Source organism: Staurois parvus, unplaced genomic scaffold, assembly GCF_062004578.1.
Source record: "Staurois parvus isolate SC_StPar_1 unplaced genomic scaffold, SC_StPar_1.0 ptg001302l, whole genome shotgun sequence".
Classification (NCBI taxonomy): domain Eukaryota; kingdom Metazoa; phylum Chordata; class Amphibia; order Anura; family Ranidae; genus Staurois; species Staurois parvus.
Genome location: NW_028319098.1, coordinates 6,188,697 through 6,208,352, shown reverse-complemented (window position 1 = coordinate 6,208,352; position 19,656 = coordinate 6,188,697). Strand labels below are relative to the sequence as shown.

The 19,656-nt window shown below is 40.9% G+C and overlaps 1 protein-coding gene across 1 annotated transcript in view; it reads left to right on the top strand.

The window, feature by feature from the left end:
• The first annotated feature begins 10,589 nt into the window (after positions 1-10,589).
• Positions 10,590-19,656, top strand: part of LOC149437173 (uncharacterized) — a 510,919-nt gene continuing 501,852 nt past the window's right edge. Inside the window, exon 1 of the mRNA XM_089661020.1 lies at positions 10,590-10,766. Coding sequence (XP_089517146.1) covers positions 10,608-10,766 — 159 coding nt within the window. The 5' untranslated portion in view covers positions 10,590-10,607. The remainder of the gene's footprint in view (positions 10,767-19,656) is intronic.

The window sequence follows — 19,656 nt, the reverse complement described above, 5'->3', positions numbered from 1 at the left end:
GGGGAGTGTCTCTTCCCTCCAATCAGCTCTCAGAGATCTCCTAACTGATGTAACTTCAGCTCCCCTCCCCATGCTTGGCAGAGATGAAAGATCCTGTGTAAATTCTGCTCTTTGAATGTAGGGGAAAGATGGCCGTAGAAAAACAGGTACAACATATGCAGTAGGATTTGTTAATTTTCTGTTCATCACTGAAGTCACTTCACTGAGTATAAGGAAGAGTTTACAATTACTTTAAGCTACACAATGAACAGGGGTGGATACATGGCGTGTTGCTTTGCTTCACAGCTGCGGCAAGAATTAAAGAATAAGTTCAACTTTGGAACATGTTACATGTTTCACGTTTTCAGGGTTCCAACATCTGTAGCCTCCCCCTGATCCACCTCTCTCTGTGACAGCTCCACTGACAAGTGATTCTAAAGCCAGATTATTTCTTTTTTTCTAAATTCTAAAAAAAAAAAATTCATACTTACCTGCTCTGTGCAGTGGTTTTGCACAGCGCATCCCCAATCCTCCTCATTCTTGGGTCCTATTCCCCACCCCCCAGCACTCCTGGCTGCTCCATCCTGCAAAGTTCCCCTACAGGAAGCTGCTTGCTATGAGGGCACCAAAGCAGGCTCGCTCCTGAGCTGCCGCTTTGTGTGTCCATTCAAACATAGCTGCGGCTCAGCCCCGCTCCGCTCTCTTCTTATTGGCTCGCTGGCTGTAATTGACAGTAGAGAGAGTCAATGACTCCCGCTGCTGTCTCAGCCAATGAAGAGCGAGAGACCTGGGACAACCAACGCTCTCGTGCACATCGCTTGATCGAGATGGGACTGGGTATTGGGGGCGGGGGGGGGGGCTGGTGCGACTGCTGCACATGGAAGGTTTTTTTGCCTTCATGCATAGAATGCTTGAAGGTAAAAAAAACCTTGAGCCTTTACAACCACTTTCATCCACAGTTTCCTGTGAATTAGTGCCTACAAGTACAGGGCTGTCTAATTTGTATCGCCCGACGCCCGAGAATTTGTATCGCCCGACGCCCGAGACATGTAGTTTCATGCGCCAGGCAGGGCTCACCTGTCAGGTGGAAGCATTCAGGTGGCACCACTGCCGCCCGATTGTTTCCATACAGCTCACAGTGCCAGCCTCTCCCCCCTATATTCTATATGTCCTGGGCTCCGCTTGCCCATCTGCGGGCCCAGGATCAGTTTGGTGGCTGCCGGCGAGTATATGGGAGGGAGCAGAACTGACTCCTGACCCAGAAGTGATGTGATGTCACTTCCGGGTCCCCGTTGACATATGCCGGGAAAGAATGTAATGCAGTGCGATGTGCACTGCATTACATTCAGTGTAGCATTGGCGAGACATTGGGGGTCGTTTAGACCCTGGATGTCTCAAAAAAGAGAACCTATCACCAAAAATCATCAAATGGGGGACTTTTTGTCCCCTATGTGATAAAAAAAAAAAATCTTATTTGCAAAAAATTAAAGTTACACCCAAGCATATAACCTCCCCAAACATTTTCAAGGCCCCCATCATATGTATGCTCATACAAAAACATAAAAGCACACGTTGGGGTGCCTATGCAAGAAAACAATGATTGTGATACGTTACATATCGCCGCACAAGCCAGCACGAGAGCAATAATTCTAGCACCAGACCTCCTCCATAACGCTAAAGTGATAACCTATAAGAGGCTTTAAAAGCATCACCTGTAGAAAATAATAGAGTACTGAAGTTCGTCGCCATTTCACGAGTGCACGCATATTTAAGGTTTGACATGTTGGATATATATTTACTCGATGCAACCTTGTCTTTTATATTTTACAAAAAAATTGGATGTTTTATTAATTTTTGTGCCCTAAAATTAACTTGAGTGTACTTTGTACTGAAATTTTGTGTTTCCAAGACCTTTGTGATAATATCATGTGACTTAATAAATTGGAACTACCACTATTTTATTCTCTAGGGTCTCTGATTTCCAAAATATATCATGTTTTGGAGTTTTTTGTAATCTTCAGACCTTAAATGATTTTTTTAAACTTGTTCAAGCAACACAAAAACGACTCTGGCAGTGAAAGTGTTAAAGGATAAGCCTGACACTCCCCTTTTCTGACGAGCACCCAATCGGTGCTCATTACACTGCGAGGTCTCTCTCCTCTCTGCTAGTCCCTTGGTGCAGTACTGAAGACAGGCAGGGACGGGAGGAGGAGCTATACAGTGCAATGTTAAAAATATGAACCGTTTAAGTCACCATAAAGCCCTTTTTGTTTTTAAAAGCCCCAGACATTACTTAAAGCAGATTTTAATACGGTTTGGTTTAAAATGTATTTATTTTTATCAGGACAAGTAGATTGTCATGAGGGAAAAGTAGATTGGGATACTGATTTAGTCCCTGGACAAGTAGTTTTTTTAAAAATGTCCACACCCCTGAAGTTCTGTCAGCCACACGGCTTGTAGTTCTCAATGAACTGCAAGGGTGCTGGTGAGCGCTTTGGTAGTCTGTTGATCTTCCTGCTCTCAAATAACTGCCTTCCTGCATGAGGCAGGGGCAGACAGCTAAGCTGAGAGTCTGCAGGAGCCTGAGATTGTTCCCACAATATGCTGATCATGTGTGCTATGCTCTGCAGGCTTCTTAGAAAAAAAAAAAATAGGTGAATTTATGGGTGCTCAACTTGTGGCCCTTTTGCGGAAAAACAAGTCCCATCATGCCTCTGCCTTTGGGAGTCATGCTTGTAACTGTCAGCCTTGCAATGCCTTATGGGAGGGGCAATGTGTTGTAGCTGACTGTATTGCACAGGGTTGCGGCACGGTGGTGCAGGCTTTTTGGGTTTAAAACAGGCAGTGAGGGATGACATAATGGCTTCTCACTGCTTTTCAAATGCCTCTGAAAAACAATTTGCCACAGATTGCTCTTAACAAGGGTAATGCTTAACTGATTAGAAGGGTGGCTACATTCATTCCTCTTGGTTCCACTGTATGTAAGAACATAGCCTTCCTTGCTCCCAAGATTCCCAGCATTCACACTATGGTTTTTCATGAATATACACAAAATTGCCTGATTTTGCTGGTTTTACAAAACATGCAAAAAAACACATCATGCTTGTGTTTTTTGGGGTTTTTTTTTAAAAAATTTTTATTTTTTTGATCATGTGCAAAAACTAAAAAAAACAGTAGTGATTAAATACTGCCAAAAGAAAGCTCTATCTGTGTGAAAAAATTATAAAATTTTCATATGGATACAGTGTTGCATGACCACTCAATTGTCATTCAAAGTGCGACAGCGGTAAAGGCATAAAATTGGCCTGGGTAGGAAGGCGGTAAAAGTGCCCAGTAGGCAACTGGTTAAATAGTGGATGTGTATGGATTATTTTGGGAGACTAAGAATATTGTTTAGTGTCAATTTAAAGTGATTGTAAAGTCAATGTTTTTTTTAAAATAACAAACATGTTATACTAACCTGCTCTGTGTAATGTTTTTGCACAGAGCCAACCTGAACCTCTTCTTTTTGGGTCCGCCACTGGTGCTCCTGGCTCCTCTTCTTCTCAGTGGTACCCCATAGGAAGATGTTTCTTATGGGTTACCACCTGCAGGATCGATCCTGAGCCGCACTGCCTGCGTCCATAGACAATCAATGTGGCTCGGCCCCGCCCGCCACTTCCTCCTCACAGGATTTGACTGACAGCAGCGAAAGCCATTGGCAAAGTGAGTCGGAAGAGTTGCTACAGATGGGCACACTGCTGGATCGAGTGAGTATAGGTGGGTGGTGAGGGGACAATACTGTTGCCAGTATGCAGGGAATGCATTAAGGTAAAAAATATTTAGGCTTTAGAACCACTTTAAGCCCCCGTTTACACCTGAGTGTTGGTAGCTTGAAGCTCCAAAATCCCAGCAAACCAAATCTTGTGCTGTACAGTTGTCTCTGTTCACATTGCAGTGTTCAGGTGCTTGTAGCTCAACATTCAAATCTCTTTTTTGCCCCATTGACTCAATGGGAGCTGTGATATTGGGGGGGGGGGGGGGGTTGTTAGTTAATGGACAACATTCTAGAGATGAAGAGTAAAGGATGTTATGAGCTCCAAGAATTTCCAGCTGGATGACCAGCTATTATTTTGCGTTTGTCAGACAGATATAAGAAAACACTTTCAGTGGTATGTTTTAAAAGACCAAAGGGTAGCAAATAAGAGAAATGTATTGCTAGAGTTTACATACACTTTAAAGTGGACCTCACCCATTAAAACAACTGTCTTACCTCTGTCTCCTCCCCCCCTCCCGCTTTGATAATTGGAGATTATTACCTTATTGTTTTAAATACATTCACTAAACTGCAGCACTTCCTTCTTTTTTACCTAGATGAGAATTAAGTTGCAAACTCCCCCCCACTGTCTGTTGGGATGTCTACATCACCTATCTGAGGAGTCAGTTTTGCTGACAGGTGCATATGCACCACAGGATTCCATGCATGCCTTTGGAACCCGGCAGAGACCTTAAGCCCTTCTGCACACTCACAGGGGGTTTCCCACGCAAATACCTCCCGTGAAGGTTCAATATAACACCGTATGTGTGCATACATGAGAAAACCCCAATATATGCACAGATGTGCCAAAGGTCTCTGTTGGGTCACAAAGGTATTCAAAGATGGTGGTGTGGAAGAGAAGAGGGGTGGGACCAGTATATCAGGGATTGAGGTTTGTCTGCACAGAAATGAAAGTAAGGGCTCGTTCACACCAGGCTCAGTGGACAACACTGGCAATGCAGTCCAAAGCATAGACCAGGCAATTTGGCCTATTGTGACATGGCCCTATAGAGTTGCATTCAGTGATTGTAACCCCTGCCAAATGTGACATGCTATTGAATTTTTGCATGTGTACAGCTCTGAGTGGCTGCATGGCAGTGTTTAGATGGGTGGTTAGGAGGCAGTAAAACCATGAATCAACCACCTGGTTTTGCCACCCCCTGGTCCCTCGTGTGAACGTGCCCTTACCCTATCCCTCAGTCTGGCAAGCTCCAGACTATAGGCAGCCCCTTGGCATCATCAAGCACAATGCAGGGCTGTTAACCCTGCATTGTATGTCTAGGGGCGAGCATGCGACTGTGTCCCAAAGCAGCTTAGGAGGCGACAGGAGACATGGATTGAGGAAGCCTGCCAGATCTAGGAGTAAGGTAAGTACTACACCCTATCCCTGCACCCCTATTTCAAACAGGCATTTAACCCTTGCAGTACAAGGAGATCCAAATGCAAAGGTAGATTTTTTTTGTTTTTGATTTTTGAAATTCAGCTTTAAAGCAAACCTTCACTAAATTAATATGGTAGTTTGCTACCATAGTATATTACTACCTAAACGGTGGCCAGTCTGTTCTGGCATGCAGTTAATTTGTTTATTCCAAGCTGGCCTAAACAAATTGTTGTGCCAAGAAACTTGGAATTATCTTTTAAAATTAGGGGCTGCATTATTTTTTTTTTTTTTTTCTTCACCTGCCAGTAACCCATTTCCTGTCTTGGGGTACAAAGGAGACACTTTCGGAAAGCAACTTTGTCAGCTCGTGGAGAGGGTAGTGTTAGATGTACTCGCAGATTTAGATGAACTTGACTAATCCATTAAAGCCTAGGCTTGCCTACAAACAAAAAAAAAACAAAATAAGCACAAGGGAGATTACCTTCAGTGTTTTATGTTCCTTGTGCTTCTCTCTTCCAGTTAGAAATCCTCTGCCCTCTGATGCCCTCCACTTACCACGCTGGCATAATGTACTGGTGCAGGGGTTGATAGACCTGAGGAACTGCCGCAGGCTCTCATCAATAGATCTTGACTATGCCCTCCCTTTCCACCCAGCTTCTCCATTCGCAGTAGCTGTTACTACAGTCTCTATGAATGAAACGTGATCTATGAATGGAGCGGGCAAACCTTTCAATCATCTGCCCATCCTCCATTCATAGACCATGTTTCACAAAAGGGGACTCCTGGTTAAGACCATTGTTTTAATGGTCTCTGCCTCCTGTGCAACACTTGACTTTTGGAAAAGGTACATGTAAATAACATTGCAATGCTTTGTATTATTCTGGCCATAGATGGGTTTTTTTCTTCTCCTCCTGGCATAACATTGTATTTTGATAGTGAGACCCACAAACAAATATTTTCCAGCATATTCCTTCAGTGGAAGTTGAGAAAAGTTGACCTCTCTTGAGCATGGACGCCTACACACTAAAATTTTGGACGGTTTCTGCTGAACTGGTAAAATTTTGGTGTAGGTTAATCTTTGAAGTAATTTGAAATGGGACTAATATAATTTATAATTGTATGCATTTTATTTACAGTAACTCTTTAAAGTGCTTGTAAAGGCTTAAGGATTTTTACCTTTATGCTTTGTATACATGAAGGTAAAAAACATTCTGTGTGCAGCAGCCCCCCCACACCAGCCCCCTAATACTCACCTGAGCCTGATCTCGGTGCAGCGATGTGCACAGGAGACTCAGGTTTCCCCCTCCTCATTGGCTGAGCCTGTGAGGATGGAGCGGGGAAGGGGCCAAGTCCCGCTCTACAGTGTCTTATGGACGCAGAGAGCAGGGCTTGGGGACGAGCACGGACCAGTGTCCTCACAGCAAACTGCTTGCTATGGGGGCACTACTCAGGGGGGAGGAGCCATAAGCTCCAGCGGGGGACTCGAGAAGAAGAAGATTAGGGCTGCTCTGTGCAAAACCAATGCACAGAGCATGTAAGTATAACATAATATTATTATTATTATTATTAATAATAATAATAATAATAATAATAATAATAATATTTTTTATTTTAAACAAACCTCTAGCATTGCTTTAAACAAACGCTGGTCAATAAAAAAAAATGCTATATTTAGTTTTGTTACTTTTTTGTCTGTTGGTTGCATGAAAAAATAATTTTAGCTAGACCCTATCACTAAAAGAAAACCTTGTTTGCTTTAAAAAGAAATATGTTTGTCAGCCGCTGATTACAGCTATTCTTTTGTTCCGAATTCTGCTATAGTGGGAAATACAAGTGATGTAAAGCATACTGACTTGGCCAGCTGGAAACTGTTTTGTGCTGCCATATGCCTTACGTCCGTGGCAGCAACAGGGTTAAAAAAAACAACAAAAAAAAAAACTTCTGTGGGTCAGAGGATTGCACTTAGTTCAGCACTCCTGTAACAGCGGGCTAAAGACCACTGTCAGCTGACATCACTCAACTGGCCCAGACTCCAGAGGGATCCCGACTTTATTGTAGTGATCCACTCAGATGCCTGACTAGCAGCCGGATCGGCCTCTCAGCGTGTTGCAGAGAGCCTAAACCAGGCGCATCAGCCCCCCCCACAGCCAAGCCCTCCAGTGAGCTCTGGAGGAGCAGAACACAGCTGGTGACTGACAGTCACCACTCTGTGCTTAGTGTGAACCTGGGAGCTGAATGATCAGCATTCCTTGATCCTCCTAGGTGAGTATGATTGTTTATTATTTGAAATCCCACACTTCTCTTATAAATAGGCTATCTGACTGAGTACAAGATTGAAGACATGATACTAATTACAGAAATGTCCAGTTATGTATTATCTGTTCTTGCGGTACCAACAAATTCATCTGGAACATTTAGCACATCTTTTTTTAATAAACAATCGTTTACCTCTTTCCATGCTTTCTTTGTATTTCCACCTGTCAAAGGTGTGTAATAAATAAATAAATATATATATATATATATATATATATATATATATATATATATATATATACACTATTGATTTTTTGGGACTTTTCAGGAGGAATGAAACATTCTTTTAATGAGCTGTAAGGATACTACGCGTGTTCTTTGTTAGATGTATACATAATTCTGGACCATTTGAGTTATGTGTTACACATAGTTTGTCTATAAACTGATTTTCATAACCAACAGCAGTGATGTTTGTAGTTGTTAAAACTATTGTTCACTAAACCCTGGGCAAACTTTTTACCAGTGGTTTGATACTCAACAAATAGTGACCTGCTTTTAAAGTTTGTTATATAATGTTTTTAATAACAAAGTTTTAGTTTATTTCAAAAACTTACAGCTGCACATTTAAATCTTTTTCGCTAACCCATTTGCGTTAAATAATAGGTGTGTGAATAACCTTTGAGAGGCCCATTACAATAATACAAATTTCCTGTGTCTTATTATCACAGATAAAACCGTGTTATTTTGTTCCTTTCAGTCAGTAGTCTACAAATGAGGTATTCTTCGTCAACTGGCATAATTACTTTTTAAAGATAAACAGTGCCTTTTTACCACAATGACATTTGTAATTTAGTGTACTGTTTAAACTCTACAGAGAGGAGGACGATCACTAAGGTGTCTTGGTAATGAGCACTTATAGCTGATTTTTTTTCTCCTTTTTATTAGTAATTTTCAGGTTTGTTGTAGCACTTGTTTTTCTGTGAATTCCGACTTATGCTGAAAGGGGGATGCATAATAGAACTGCAGGAGATTTGTTACACGGGAAAAGTAAAGGTTGATACTGTTCATTACTATTGGGACTGCATTGAAATATTATAAAGCTGGATTGTTTGAAAATCACAGAAAGCTTTGTTGTGTTGGGGAATAAGCATTGACACTGTTTGGTAGTATAACGCCACTTAAAAATATTTTTTTATAGCCGAATTCAGGTCAATAGAAAAACCGCCAATTATTAAACATCATTAGATGTATTTTAACCTCTTAAAGCTGGCGATACACAAATAAAAATTTGGTTTGTTCAGTAGGGACCTGCCAAGTAGGTTGTACTGAAATCCATCTACCAATCGATTCTGAACAACCAACCCCTTGGATAATTTTAGCTTGATCAGTGATGCCAGCTATAGTGCTGATCAGTGTATTCATATGGCGGGGCAGTCTCCCTGCTGTCAGAATACAATAGCTCAGCAGAAGGATTCCCCCATCCACCTCAAATGTGAGAGAATCAAAACTCGTTGGTTGCACAAAAAACTGCTCATCTATGGGCTGCCTTAAGCAGCCTCTTGGCAGTCCTTTATGTGGGATTTAATGCCCAGGAGGCAGCGCAGCCTCTCTATCATCTGACCACTTTGAGGCTTTCAACTCATTTACATGATTAGGGGCCCTACACCGCTGGATCCTGATTGAAGAATCTAGTAAATTTAGTGAGCATGCAGTAAGGGCAAAACTTCACACACAGGAATCTCCCACCCGAGGCTACACCACTAACGCATTTCACCACCTACAGGGCTTAATCTTAGATTAACGACCTATGATTAAGCCCTGTAAGGGGAGTTTGATCAAGCCAAAAAACTTTTCTTGACCAGTGTCAAGTGTATTGTGCCACCATCCAAGTACAATGTCCAGTTGAGGGGGAGATTCTTCCATCCATCTGTTTGTGTGGATGGAGGAATCTGTTACTTTTTTTTGTTTCATTCAACCCGCTTGCTGAAAGAAAAAAAAAAAACTAACAGTGTATGGCCTGTGAAATGTACAACAATAAAAAGCTGCTGGAGGTTGTGGAATTCCTCTTCTGAACCAAAACAATTTATTTTTACTCAACTGTTTTGTTGTTTAAAGAGAGCTCCTCTACCTTCCTGTTCTGAGTGCAGGGTAACCCTATAACTAAGCCCTGGTGAGCAGGGTGAAATTCATCAGAGTGTGTGGTTTGGTGGGGAGATGTAGGCCGAGGCTGCATCTTATCTCTTATTAACCCGTTCTGGTTGGGAGTAGTGGCGGTCCTTTCCTCTTTTCATTTACTAGCCCTCTGGATTGTTATCAGGACAAGTCTGCAACCCATGGTCTGGGACACAGGGATATGTTTTCACCTCTACTTCGAGTGGAGCGAAAAGCAATATAACAGGTGCATGGATAAATTGTATTATGTATTTCTTGCTCCAGCAGGGTCTTTCCAGCTGTCCAACCCATCCCTATAAATCCTCCTCTCTAAGGTGCTTCTGGCTGCTGTTGCACTCCTGCCTCCTCTGTTTACAATGCAGGGTTAACAGCCCTGCATTGTACACGATGATTCTGAAGGACCATCCATGCACCGGCTCTCTGGGGAGAAGAGGACAATGCCAAAGCTTGTTGGGGAGCCTGCCAGGGCAATTAATACTGTTTGTTCCTGCACCCCTTGGATATAATGAGCATTTAACCCTTGCAGTGTGGGGGCCCCACTGCAATGGTAGGTTTTATCCAATTCCTGGATGTAGGCTTTATGTATAATAGCATCCCTACTGCCTATGGGTTAGTGGCCCTTTAAATTTGGTGTGCAGTCTCAGCTGAGACCTAGAGCAAAGCAATCCCAGTATACTTGTAAACATAACTGTGGAAAACAACAACAAGACATGATGACAAGATCAGCCAACTGGTTCTTGTTTGTAATTAATTAGAAGCAGAAACTATGACCACATTTTAGTTCCATTTTGAGCACATGCAGACACCCATTCATTACTGTATAACAATATTGGTCCGTGGTCTGATTCCGGTTGCATGATTCCCATTTGCTGAAGTTATTCTGAGTTTCTGTCAAACACATGGCTTTGCTAGAATCCCAATACCACAAACTAATTATGATGCTTTTTAAAAACATCTGTTTATAGCATATTTCACTTCAGCATATCTGACATCAATCTGTTACAGCTTAGCGGCAGTGACATTAAGATGAATGAGCTAAACCTGGAACTGGGGATCCTGAAATCTGAATTGCATAAAAAGACCAGAGAGATGCAGGCACTGGAATCTCAAGTCCATCAGCAACAAGAAAGCCTGAACAGGGCCGGTGACAGACTCAAGGACACAAAGAGGGCTGCTGCAAGCAAGGTAATTAGAATGAGCCCAAGTTGCAGAATTATGTGGTGCAATTGCTGTCTTAAAATGTAAAAGACAGTCCCTATGTGAACCTGACCTCCTGGGGCTCAATCAGCCAGAACACATTCCAACCACTTAGCAATTTAAGAAGTTTGGGCTCTAAAATTTACTGCATTAGCGATTGTTACGGGTTGTCCCCACTTAGTGAGCTTTGGCTCCATTGTGATCCAAGGTATTAATGTAATTTCAGCAGCATATGTTTTGTGGGCTATTATTCGTGAAGGAAATTCAGTGAGTAACTCCAATTTTCTCTCTGCACATTTTTTTTTTTTTTTTAAAGCAAAAAAGGCGCAGTGCTCTTAAAATATGTTGAGACTCCTAATTTTCTTTGAAGAGTATATAGTTTCAGCTGGCACTTTTTTTTATTCTTTGATGCATGGGCAGAAAGGCCAATGTAGTAGAATTGTAATTGGGGTGATTTTTTTAATGGTCATTTGTATGGAGATTTGAAAGTAAGTGTAAAATGGCCAGACTATCTCATGACTGTCTTAACCTACTGTATTTCAGGAGCTATGATTGAAAACCTTGTGTGATCAATATTGTGGTGCTGATAATTTGCTCTGGAGCAGTCTTTCTGCGACTCCCTCCCCTTGCTATAGGTTTAGGATAGATGTAAACTCTGAATGAAGGACATTTAGTTTGCAAAAGCAATGTGTATCATAAACATTCCATTAAAAAAAAATCTTATTTTCACCTTTTTTCATCCTTTTGTTCTATCTCCGTGTTTCTGATTCCCTGCTCGTTCATTGTGTCCACTTCTTGTCTACATGACTCCAGCGATAGCTGCATGGCCTTATCCAGGGCAAGTTTCCCAATGGTGACAACAGTGGACCATGCCTGCATAATATGTGGCGAAATGGACACCTGTAGTCTCTATTATAAAGGAAACCATAGAGGGCACCAACTAAGTCTATTATAAGCCTATGTGGCAGGATAATAATGCAGGAACACAACTGTGGACACAGCAATGTCACCCAATTACAGGAAGTGCCTGAACATTGGCCTTCAGGCTAGGTTCACCCTTGTGCAGGTGGTTGTGGGTGTGGGACAGTGTATAAATCACACCTATTCCCGTGCTCGCAGCCAAATCATGCTGCTCTTTTGCAGGTTCGCAGGGCTGCCATTCATTCTTAATGGCACCCCAACACATCTAAAAATGCAGCATGTCAGGAAGCACTCATTCTCGGCTGTATAATCTTTGGGGGGCTCATACAATTATGAGGGAACTTTCCTTGGAAAATGCAACATAATAATGTATGTGAAAATTGGAGGTTTTGAATAATTTTATCATTTTTGCAGTGTCTGTGCCTCAGCTTTAAATGTGAATTGTTTTGTTTAGGCATTGAAATTGAAAATATAGAAAGTTAAGTATTTAAATTCTCAAGGTGTTGTAATATACGTTATTAAAAAATATGAAAAGAACTGGCTATTTGGTTATCTTTTGGACAAATCAACACTCTCTGATTAGTTTTCTAAGGGCAGGTTCACACCAGAATACAGTGCTGGAAACCGTTGTTCCATGCGTGTTTCCAGCACTGCATTCAAAATACACTCCATTTGCTATCTGCAGTGGGTGTCAACAATAAGTTGGAGACCCCAAATGAAAATGCAGTGCATTTGGCTGCGCCAGATCACATGGTACGAAAGGATGCGATTTGGTTGCAGTGCGTTTTCAAAAGTAGTGCATTTACTACTTTTGGTGTGGTGCAATTTTTATACCATTCAAAATGAATAGTCTGAAATTGCACTGCACAGAACTGCATGTGAATCACACGGGAACCACACAGCGTGCCGTTCCCATGTAGATACAGGTGAACCGGTTCTAATAGCTTATGCACAGTTGCACAGGGTGAACAGCCCTAGACATAAGCTATATGTGTCCAGAGCCACTCATACATCCCAGCACACATGTAACTGCTTGGATGTATGCAAACATTTGTGACTCCCGGGCATAAAAATATGCTAATTCCTGAGGGCCGGTTTACACCTAAATCGCACAAGAATTCAGATTTCTTTGTAATTCATTCTCAGCCCATTCATTTGAATGGGCTGAAATCACACAGGATCACACAAAAAGTAGTGCATGTACTACTTTTAAAAATGCACTGCAACTGGATTGCATGGTACTGCAATACCATGCGATCTGCTGCAGGCAAACGCACTGCGTTGGTGATCTGCTTTTGGGGTGGCATTAACATCCAGAGCAGATCGCACAGCCAGCGTGTCTTGAACGTGGTGCTGGAAACGTGCAAGGAACATGGGTTTCCCACACAACGTTCTGGTGAGAACAAGCCCTAAGTGTGTACAGCAATCTGCTACCTTGTGCATGTGCTCTAAATTTAATGATCTCTTAAGAGGATAAACCAAATGTTTGATTACATGAAGTAACTAACAATACCTGTACATAGTGGCTGTTGCAATTTCTTCCTCTCTCATGTCACATCACTCTGAATTTTCACAGCTGCTATCTAGGGATTTCTAGACTGGAAATAAGACTTCTGAAGGCAAGCCAAAATTTACACAGCCTGCCTGGATACAGTGCCATCATCCCTCCTTTTTTCAATCTGCTGGAACTTGTATTTTTTATTGGCTGAGTTGTATATCTGGTGATCATTCTTTATGATGTAGATGAGGCTTTCACAAAGTAGAGTACGAACTACACCTCCAGAAGCAAGTAGCGTCTTCTGCAAATGAATGCAACTTAGATCTCTGTTGTATTACATGCCAGAAACAGGTTTTATTTAAGACCAGTTTTCTACTAGTAGGGTTGAGTGCAGTGAAAATCTGCTTTGTGCACTTGCAGTATAGTGCTCCTCTCACATGCTTCTCCCTTGCTAGTTATAAATTGATTGAGCTGCGTGCCATTTTCTGTTTCGGCTTAAGGCAGTAACGGGGAGCAATGGGTTATCGCTATCTGTGATTCATTGGCAGAGATAAATAGAATATTGGACAAAGCTCTCCAATCTACCAGATCCCTTGTGACAGCAGTCCTCCAAAGTCGGTGACTGTGATCATTTATGCTTCATACACAGCAACGATTGCATTGAAAACATTCCTACCATGTGATAAACTCAACCTGTGAACCCTTTATACTTTATACCATTTATACCTGTTCTTATTTTAGCAGTAGGTACAAAGTAACTTTTATTTTGCTTAATTCCTATTGCCTACTCTGGAGAAAAAAAAGGCATATGCTGATATCTAATGACACGTGCCTCACATTAGTGAAAGCTTTTGAATTCTCATTTTATGCAACTAATACCTTTTTTAAAATGGCTGAATCAAATCTAAACATTTTTATTTTTTATTTATTTAAAATTTACAATGGGATCTAAAAAATGACAGCTGGTGTACTCGAGGTCATTATGACTTTTTGCATCCAAGTCAACTTTAAAGGATACGTTTGCAGTTAAAAATAAATGCAAGTTTTTTTTTTTGCAGGTAAAAAATGTACATCTATTTATTTTTTTTTAAATTCTTATTTAGAACCTGCAAAGCATTGCATCTTCAATTAGCAGATCACGGGTGCAATGCAGGGCTGTTGCAAACTGTCAGTGTAAGCTGTCTGCTCATACCTTGTATGGGCAGGCAGTTACACACTGACAGAATGCATCAATGAACTACCTAGAGAACTCAATAGCACCCTGGTCGTTCATTGAGAACTGCAAGCGGACAGCTGCAGAACTCTGTGAATGAATGACAGTCGAATGAGTACGGGGAGAAGATCCCCAACCTGCTGTCACTGTGGGAGCAGGCAAATTTATTCTTTTAAGTCTCAATTTTAATAAAAAATTTAAAAAACATCAATGTTTTTTAATTCCTGGAACAAATGTTATGAAAAAAATACCAGTAAATGCAGTTATGTTCCAAAAACAACTTTTTAAACTTTTTTTACCAACCAATCACATGCTGGGGATGGGGAATTGACTAAGATTTATTTCTTAGCTGCAGTATAAAAAAGTCAGGTCACTCGCCTGGTTATGCTGTATAAATTTCAAACTTGGATGAGCATAGATTAAAAAATATGGCAGGTAAACGGGATCCTATATGTATTTTTCAACTGTGTGCTTAGCAATTTGCCTAAAATCCAACTTTACATTCCAAGTGCATCAAAATAAAAGGTGTATAAAGTCTTGGGGCTCTTTCACGCCATGGTGTAGAGATGTCAGTTTTTCTGTACGGGGTCTGCAAGGGCACAACAAAATCAATTGTTCTCTATGTGCCCTGTTTACACCACAGCACTGGTATCACGCTCTGATTTTTTTTTCTTAAATTCTGCGCAGGAATCTGCAAAGTGTATAAAACTCATTGACGCATGCATACATACTGATGTTTCTGCGAGTGAAATCTGCACGTCATTTTGCATCACTTTTTCTGCATGTATGGTGTGAATGAGGCCTTACAATTTGCATGCAGATTGCAGAGCTCTAGGTCTGAATCAGCAGGGAACAAGTTAGAAACTGCATAGAGAAGGACACCGAAAGCAAGTGGACAGGTTTTTCTACTCAAACTGGAGCTGCTTTCTGTAAAAATAGGAAATATAAGACTTTGTCCACCTTTTTTAGTTTTTGAAGAACATAGAATAAATTTAGGTGATTAAAACTGAAAGTTGGAACTTTCAGATTCAGAAACTTAAAATGCCATGCTGACCCTAATTGATTTCCAGTGTTTCTGCATCTGGTAGTTACACCAATAAAAAGTTGATTGGCTGATCCGAGCTTGTGTTATTTGGCTGATCAGTATTTTGAGACCTAATTTGAAGGATTGGCTAAGACCTACATAGTTTCTTAAGCTATGGGTTCTGACCCAAATTGGGCATGGACACATTTTGTATGTCTTTCTCAGTCCTGTTTGAATAACACTTAGGAATCTTTTCTATATTTTGAATTTTTTTAACAATACCTTCGATTTTTTAACTTTAAGATTTGCAAATGAGAAAAGATTAGGAACTATACTTGAATGGTATTTGGAAATAAATACTTTGTTTACTGTTTGTGTGTTATTCATTATTATTGGTATTTGTTCTTGGTTTGGCTTTGCTGACATTCTGGTAATAATTCTCTTCTTGGGTCCTGGTATAACAATATAACACATTTCTTTTCTTAGTAGTACAGGACACAGGTCTTTAATCATGGGTCATGCTTCAGGTGATTGGACCCTGGCAAAAAAAAAAGCTGCAGGGAGATCCCTTCTATAACCTTTACTACTTCCAGCTAGTGCCCTTGGTGATGGATGCCTGCTCTCTACTGACAGAAGCTTATGTTTTGTGAAGGTTTTGTGTAATAAAGATTTTGCTATCCGTATTCCTGCCTGCACCATAGTCTTTTTTTGGAAGAATGTTTAACTCCTCTGTTAAGTCTTGGGTGATTATATCCAGGCCCCATCTGGAAAAACTGTAGGGCTGACTTGTAATGTCTTTGGACACAATGTCTTTGGAACCAATCCTAGTCTATGGTCTGCTGGGGACAGAGCCTTGTCCCTGGAGACCCCTTCAGTCTTGTGGAGGTCAAAGCCAGAATGGGGTCTGTTTCCTTAGGAACTGCCTAGAGTGTGAAGATCTTTTGTGTTAAATACAGGGCTTTTGCCCTAGTATGTCCCAGTGTGCTGGTGCTCCCATGGCTGTGCTTGGCTACTACTATACCTGAGTGGCCACAAATTCTGTGACTTTAATGTACATGCACATGCCATTTTCTTTCTCTTGGTGTGCATCTTTTGGTTGGCACTTGGCTCCTACAGTACAACACAGTGATCCTTTCTGTCTTTCTGTTTAAGCCTTCTCTTTAAGAATCTCTGCTTCTTAAGGTACTCTGCAACCTGCAATAGCTCCATCCCAAGTTTTTTAGGAACAGAACAGTTTCCTCTAGTGTCACAGGAGGGAGTGCCATCCTGTTTTTCAGGCCACACATACAGTGTATAATCTCTCCTGCTGAGTTCATCATAGGTGGCTTGGGAGAGTACACATTGCTTATGTGTGACCCAAAATAACAGGATTGCACTTCCTACTGTAGTGCTAGGGGGTTCTAGTCTCAATGGCTGCTGCATCCTCACAACAACGCAGATGGAGTTATCGCAGGTTACAGAGGATTTTAAGAAGCTTCTTTTAAATGCAATTTTGGACTACATTCTTTAAAGCAGAACTACACTGCATCTGAGCACCACAAACCAAAAAAACTATTTAATTCATTCTTCATATTCAAAGCAAACTCTCCATCCAGACTTATTTCCATGCTTTATTGTGCTAAATAACAACTTTGAAAAACACCCCCCTAGCATTTCTGGCTGTGGCCATCTTGAGTAAAGGCAAATTATTTATGTTGCATTTACTTCCTGGGATCCATCGATCCTTAGCTCAGACATGCAGGCAGGAATCGGTGCTTAGCTGAGAAAACCCCTCCTGAAGACTCCTAGGATGCACATGGAACAGCATAGTGTGCTTTTTGGTAGTGCTGAACTTAAACACTTTGATTTGGTAAATGGGCGCACATTAAAACTCTCCTCCCCATCTACATTGATGCCCAGGATGCATTTGTTAAATAGACTTAATTAGTATTTTCACATACATTCATACTAAAATCAGAGGTAATGAAACACATTTAATTAGTCTGTTCATCATTAGTTAACATTTTGTCTAAGATAAAGGCCTCATTCTATTTTGAGTCACTTACACAATTCTTCCCCATGTAAGAAAGTAACAATGCATCAGAAAGCAAGAGTACACAACGTTCCATTTCATAGTACTTTGTCTTTATTTCTCCTTTCCACTTACAGGACATTTTTAGATGTACAGAATATTTTTCTTTCAAAGTCATAGAACCAATTTTCACTGCAGTGTTATTTCTTGGAATTAGGGAAGTTTAGTTCAATTTGCAAGACTACAGTGCCTCTGAGTAATTTTGAGATGTGATACAAAACCTCTGTTGCATGTGATCTTTCCATGACCCTCCTTACCAAGAACTTTTACACACTACCTCTGCCAGGGGGGGCGATGAGCTGCTTCAATTTACAACAAATTAGATCTGCTCTTTGCTATGTCTTTTGAGTAGATAGTTACCATAATTGCACTTAAATTGGTTTCAGAAAAACAGATGTTACCTTAAAAATCATTTTCGTTTGTTGGACTGTAATTTAAAAAAAAAAAGAAACCTTGATGTTCTTATTTTTCTTTGCTGACATTTTGCTTCTGTTCAGACCTGGATTAATAGTGACAGGATCACTGTTCTCCGTTAACACCACATATGTACTCAGATATTTATATGTGGCACAACCACCAACAGAACTTTACAGTGTACATACCCTACATCCATGCTTGTCAGTCCCTGCCCTAGAGGAGCTTGCAGTTGAATGTCCCTAGCTAAGTTTTTGCCTGGCATGTGTATATACACACACACACACACACACACACACACACACTCTAGTGCCAGTTTGATCAGAAGTTGATTTAATTTGATTATATTTGTAGAATAAAACACATTCAGGCATGGAAAAAACCTGCAACCCTTATAGTCCTAGTTTGGGAATTGATCCTAGGACCCTAGTACTGGTGGCAAATAAACAAAGTGCATTGACCACACCTGCACAACTTAAAGCTGAACTCCAGGAATTAGATTTTTTACAGATTTACATTGGGCAAGTTTGGTTAGATACAAGTGTACATTTATGACATCTGTAGAACTGCTGGGGATGCTGTACAACACTGTATCAATTTGTGCTACATACAGTGGGAGCTATGATTTTCCCAGTTCTTTGTGAGCGGCTTCCCATCTGCACACTAACCGCAAGGAGTCGCTCGCTTGGCACCTTCACCATTCTTAGAACACCCTGTGTGTTTTTAAATGAATACAAAGCATTGTCTGATAGAAAGGTCTCTGCCCCTCCTCTACAGTGTTGTACAGCTTGCCCAGTCAGCTTACTAAAACTGGAGAGTGCAAAATCTGGTGCAGCTCTGCATAGAAACCAATCGGCTTCCAGGTTTTATTGTCAAGACTTAATTGAACAAGCTGGCTACAATGCACAGCTGCACCAGATTTTGCATTCTCAAATTTTAGTAAATCAACTCCATTGTATTCATTGAAAAAATAAAATGCCTTCTAAGAATGGTGGAGGTGCAAAGCAGTTGATCCCTTGTGGTCAGTGTGCAGAAGGAAAGCCAGTCACACAGAACCCAGAAGATCATGGCTCTCGCTTTTTATATAGTGTGGACTGCTACAGTGAATTACAGCATCCCCAGCAGCTCTTCAGATATCATGCATATTAAGCAAAGCTAGCCAGTGTAAGTATGCAAAAATATAATTCCTGGAGTTCAGCTTTAAGATGTAAAGAATATACTTCTTTCAGATGTAGATTGTCTGTCACACAGTACTGTCATGCTTTTTTTTAGACTGATATCCTTGACAGTTTGGGGACTGACTTATTCGGCCTTTTTTAAGCTGTCAATTCAATTGCTTCAAGGCGCTGTCATAGATTTGGCCAGATGTGTGTGTGTGTTTGCCATTACTCTTTCCTGTTTACTTATATCTGGCTGTAAACCTAGTACACATATTGAGCATGCGCGTTCTTGGTCAATCGACGAAGGTTTTTTTTTTTTTGGTTTTTTTTAACGATCAACTTATGTCTGACAGGCTTGTTGGAAAAATGTGGTGGATTTTTTTTTTTCCCCAACTGATTGATTCATCCATGGCCAAGTTTAGCCTTTGCCACACCTTATCTGCTTTTTGCTGAACTTTTTTAATTCCACCACCACCTGCTAGTGCTCGTACATTGTCTGTCTGAGCTTTGACTGAGTGTTCCTCTTAAACCGAATTGACTGCCCATTCTCTGTTTTTTGTTTCTGAAGCTTTACCCT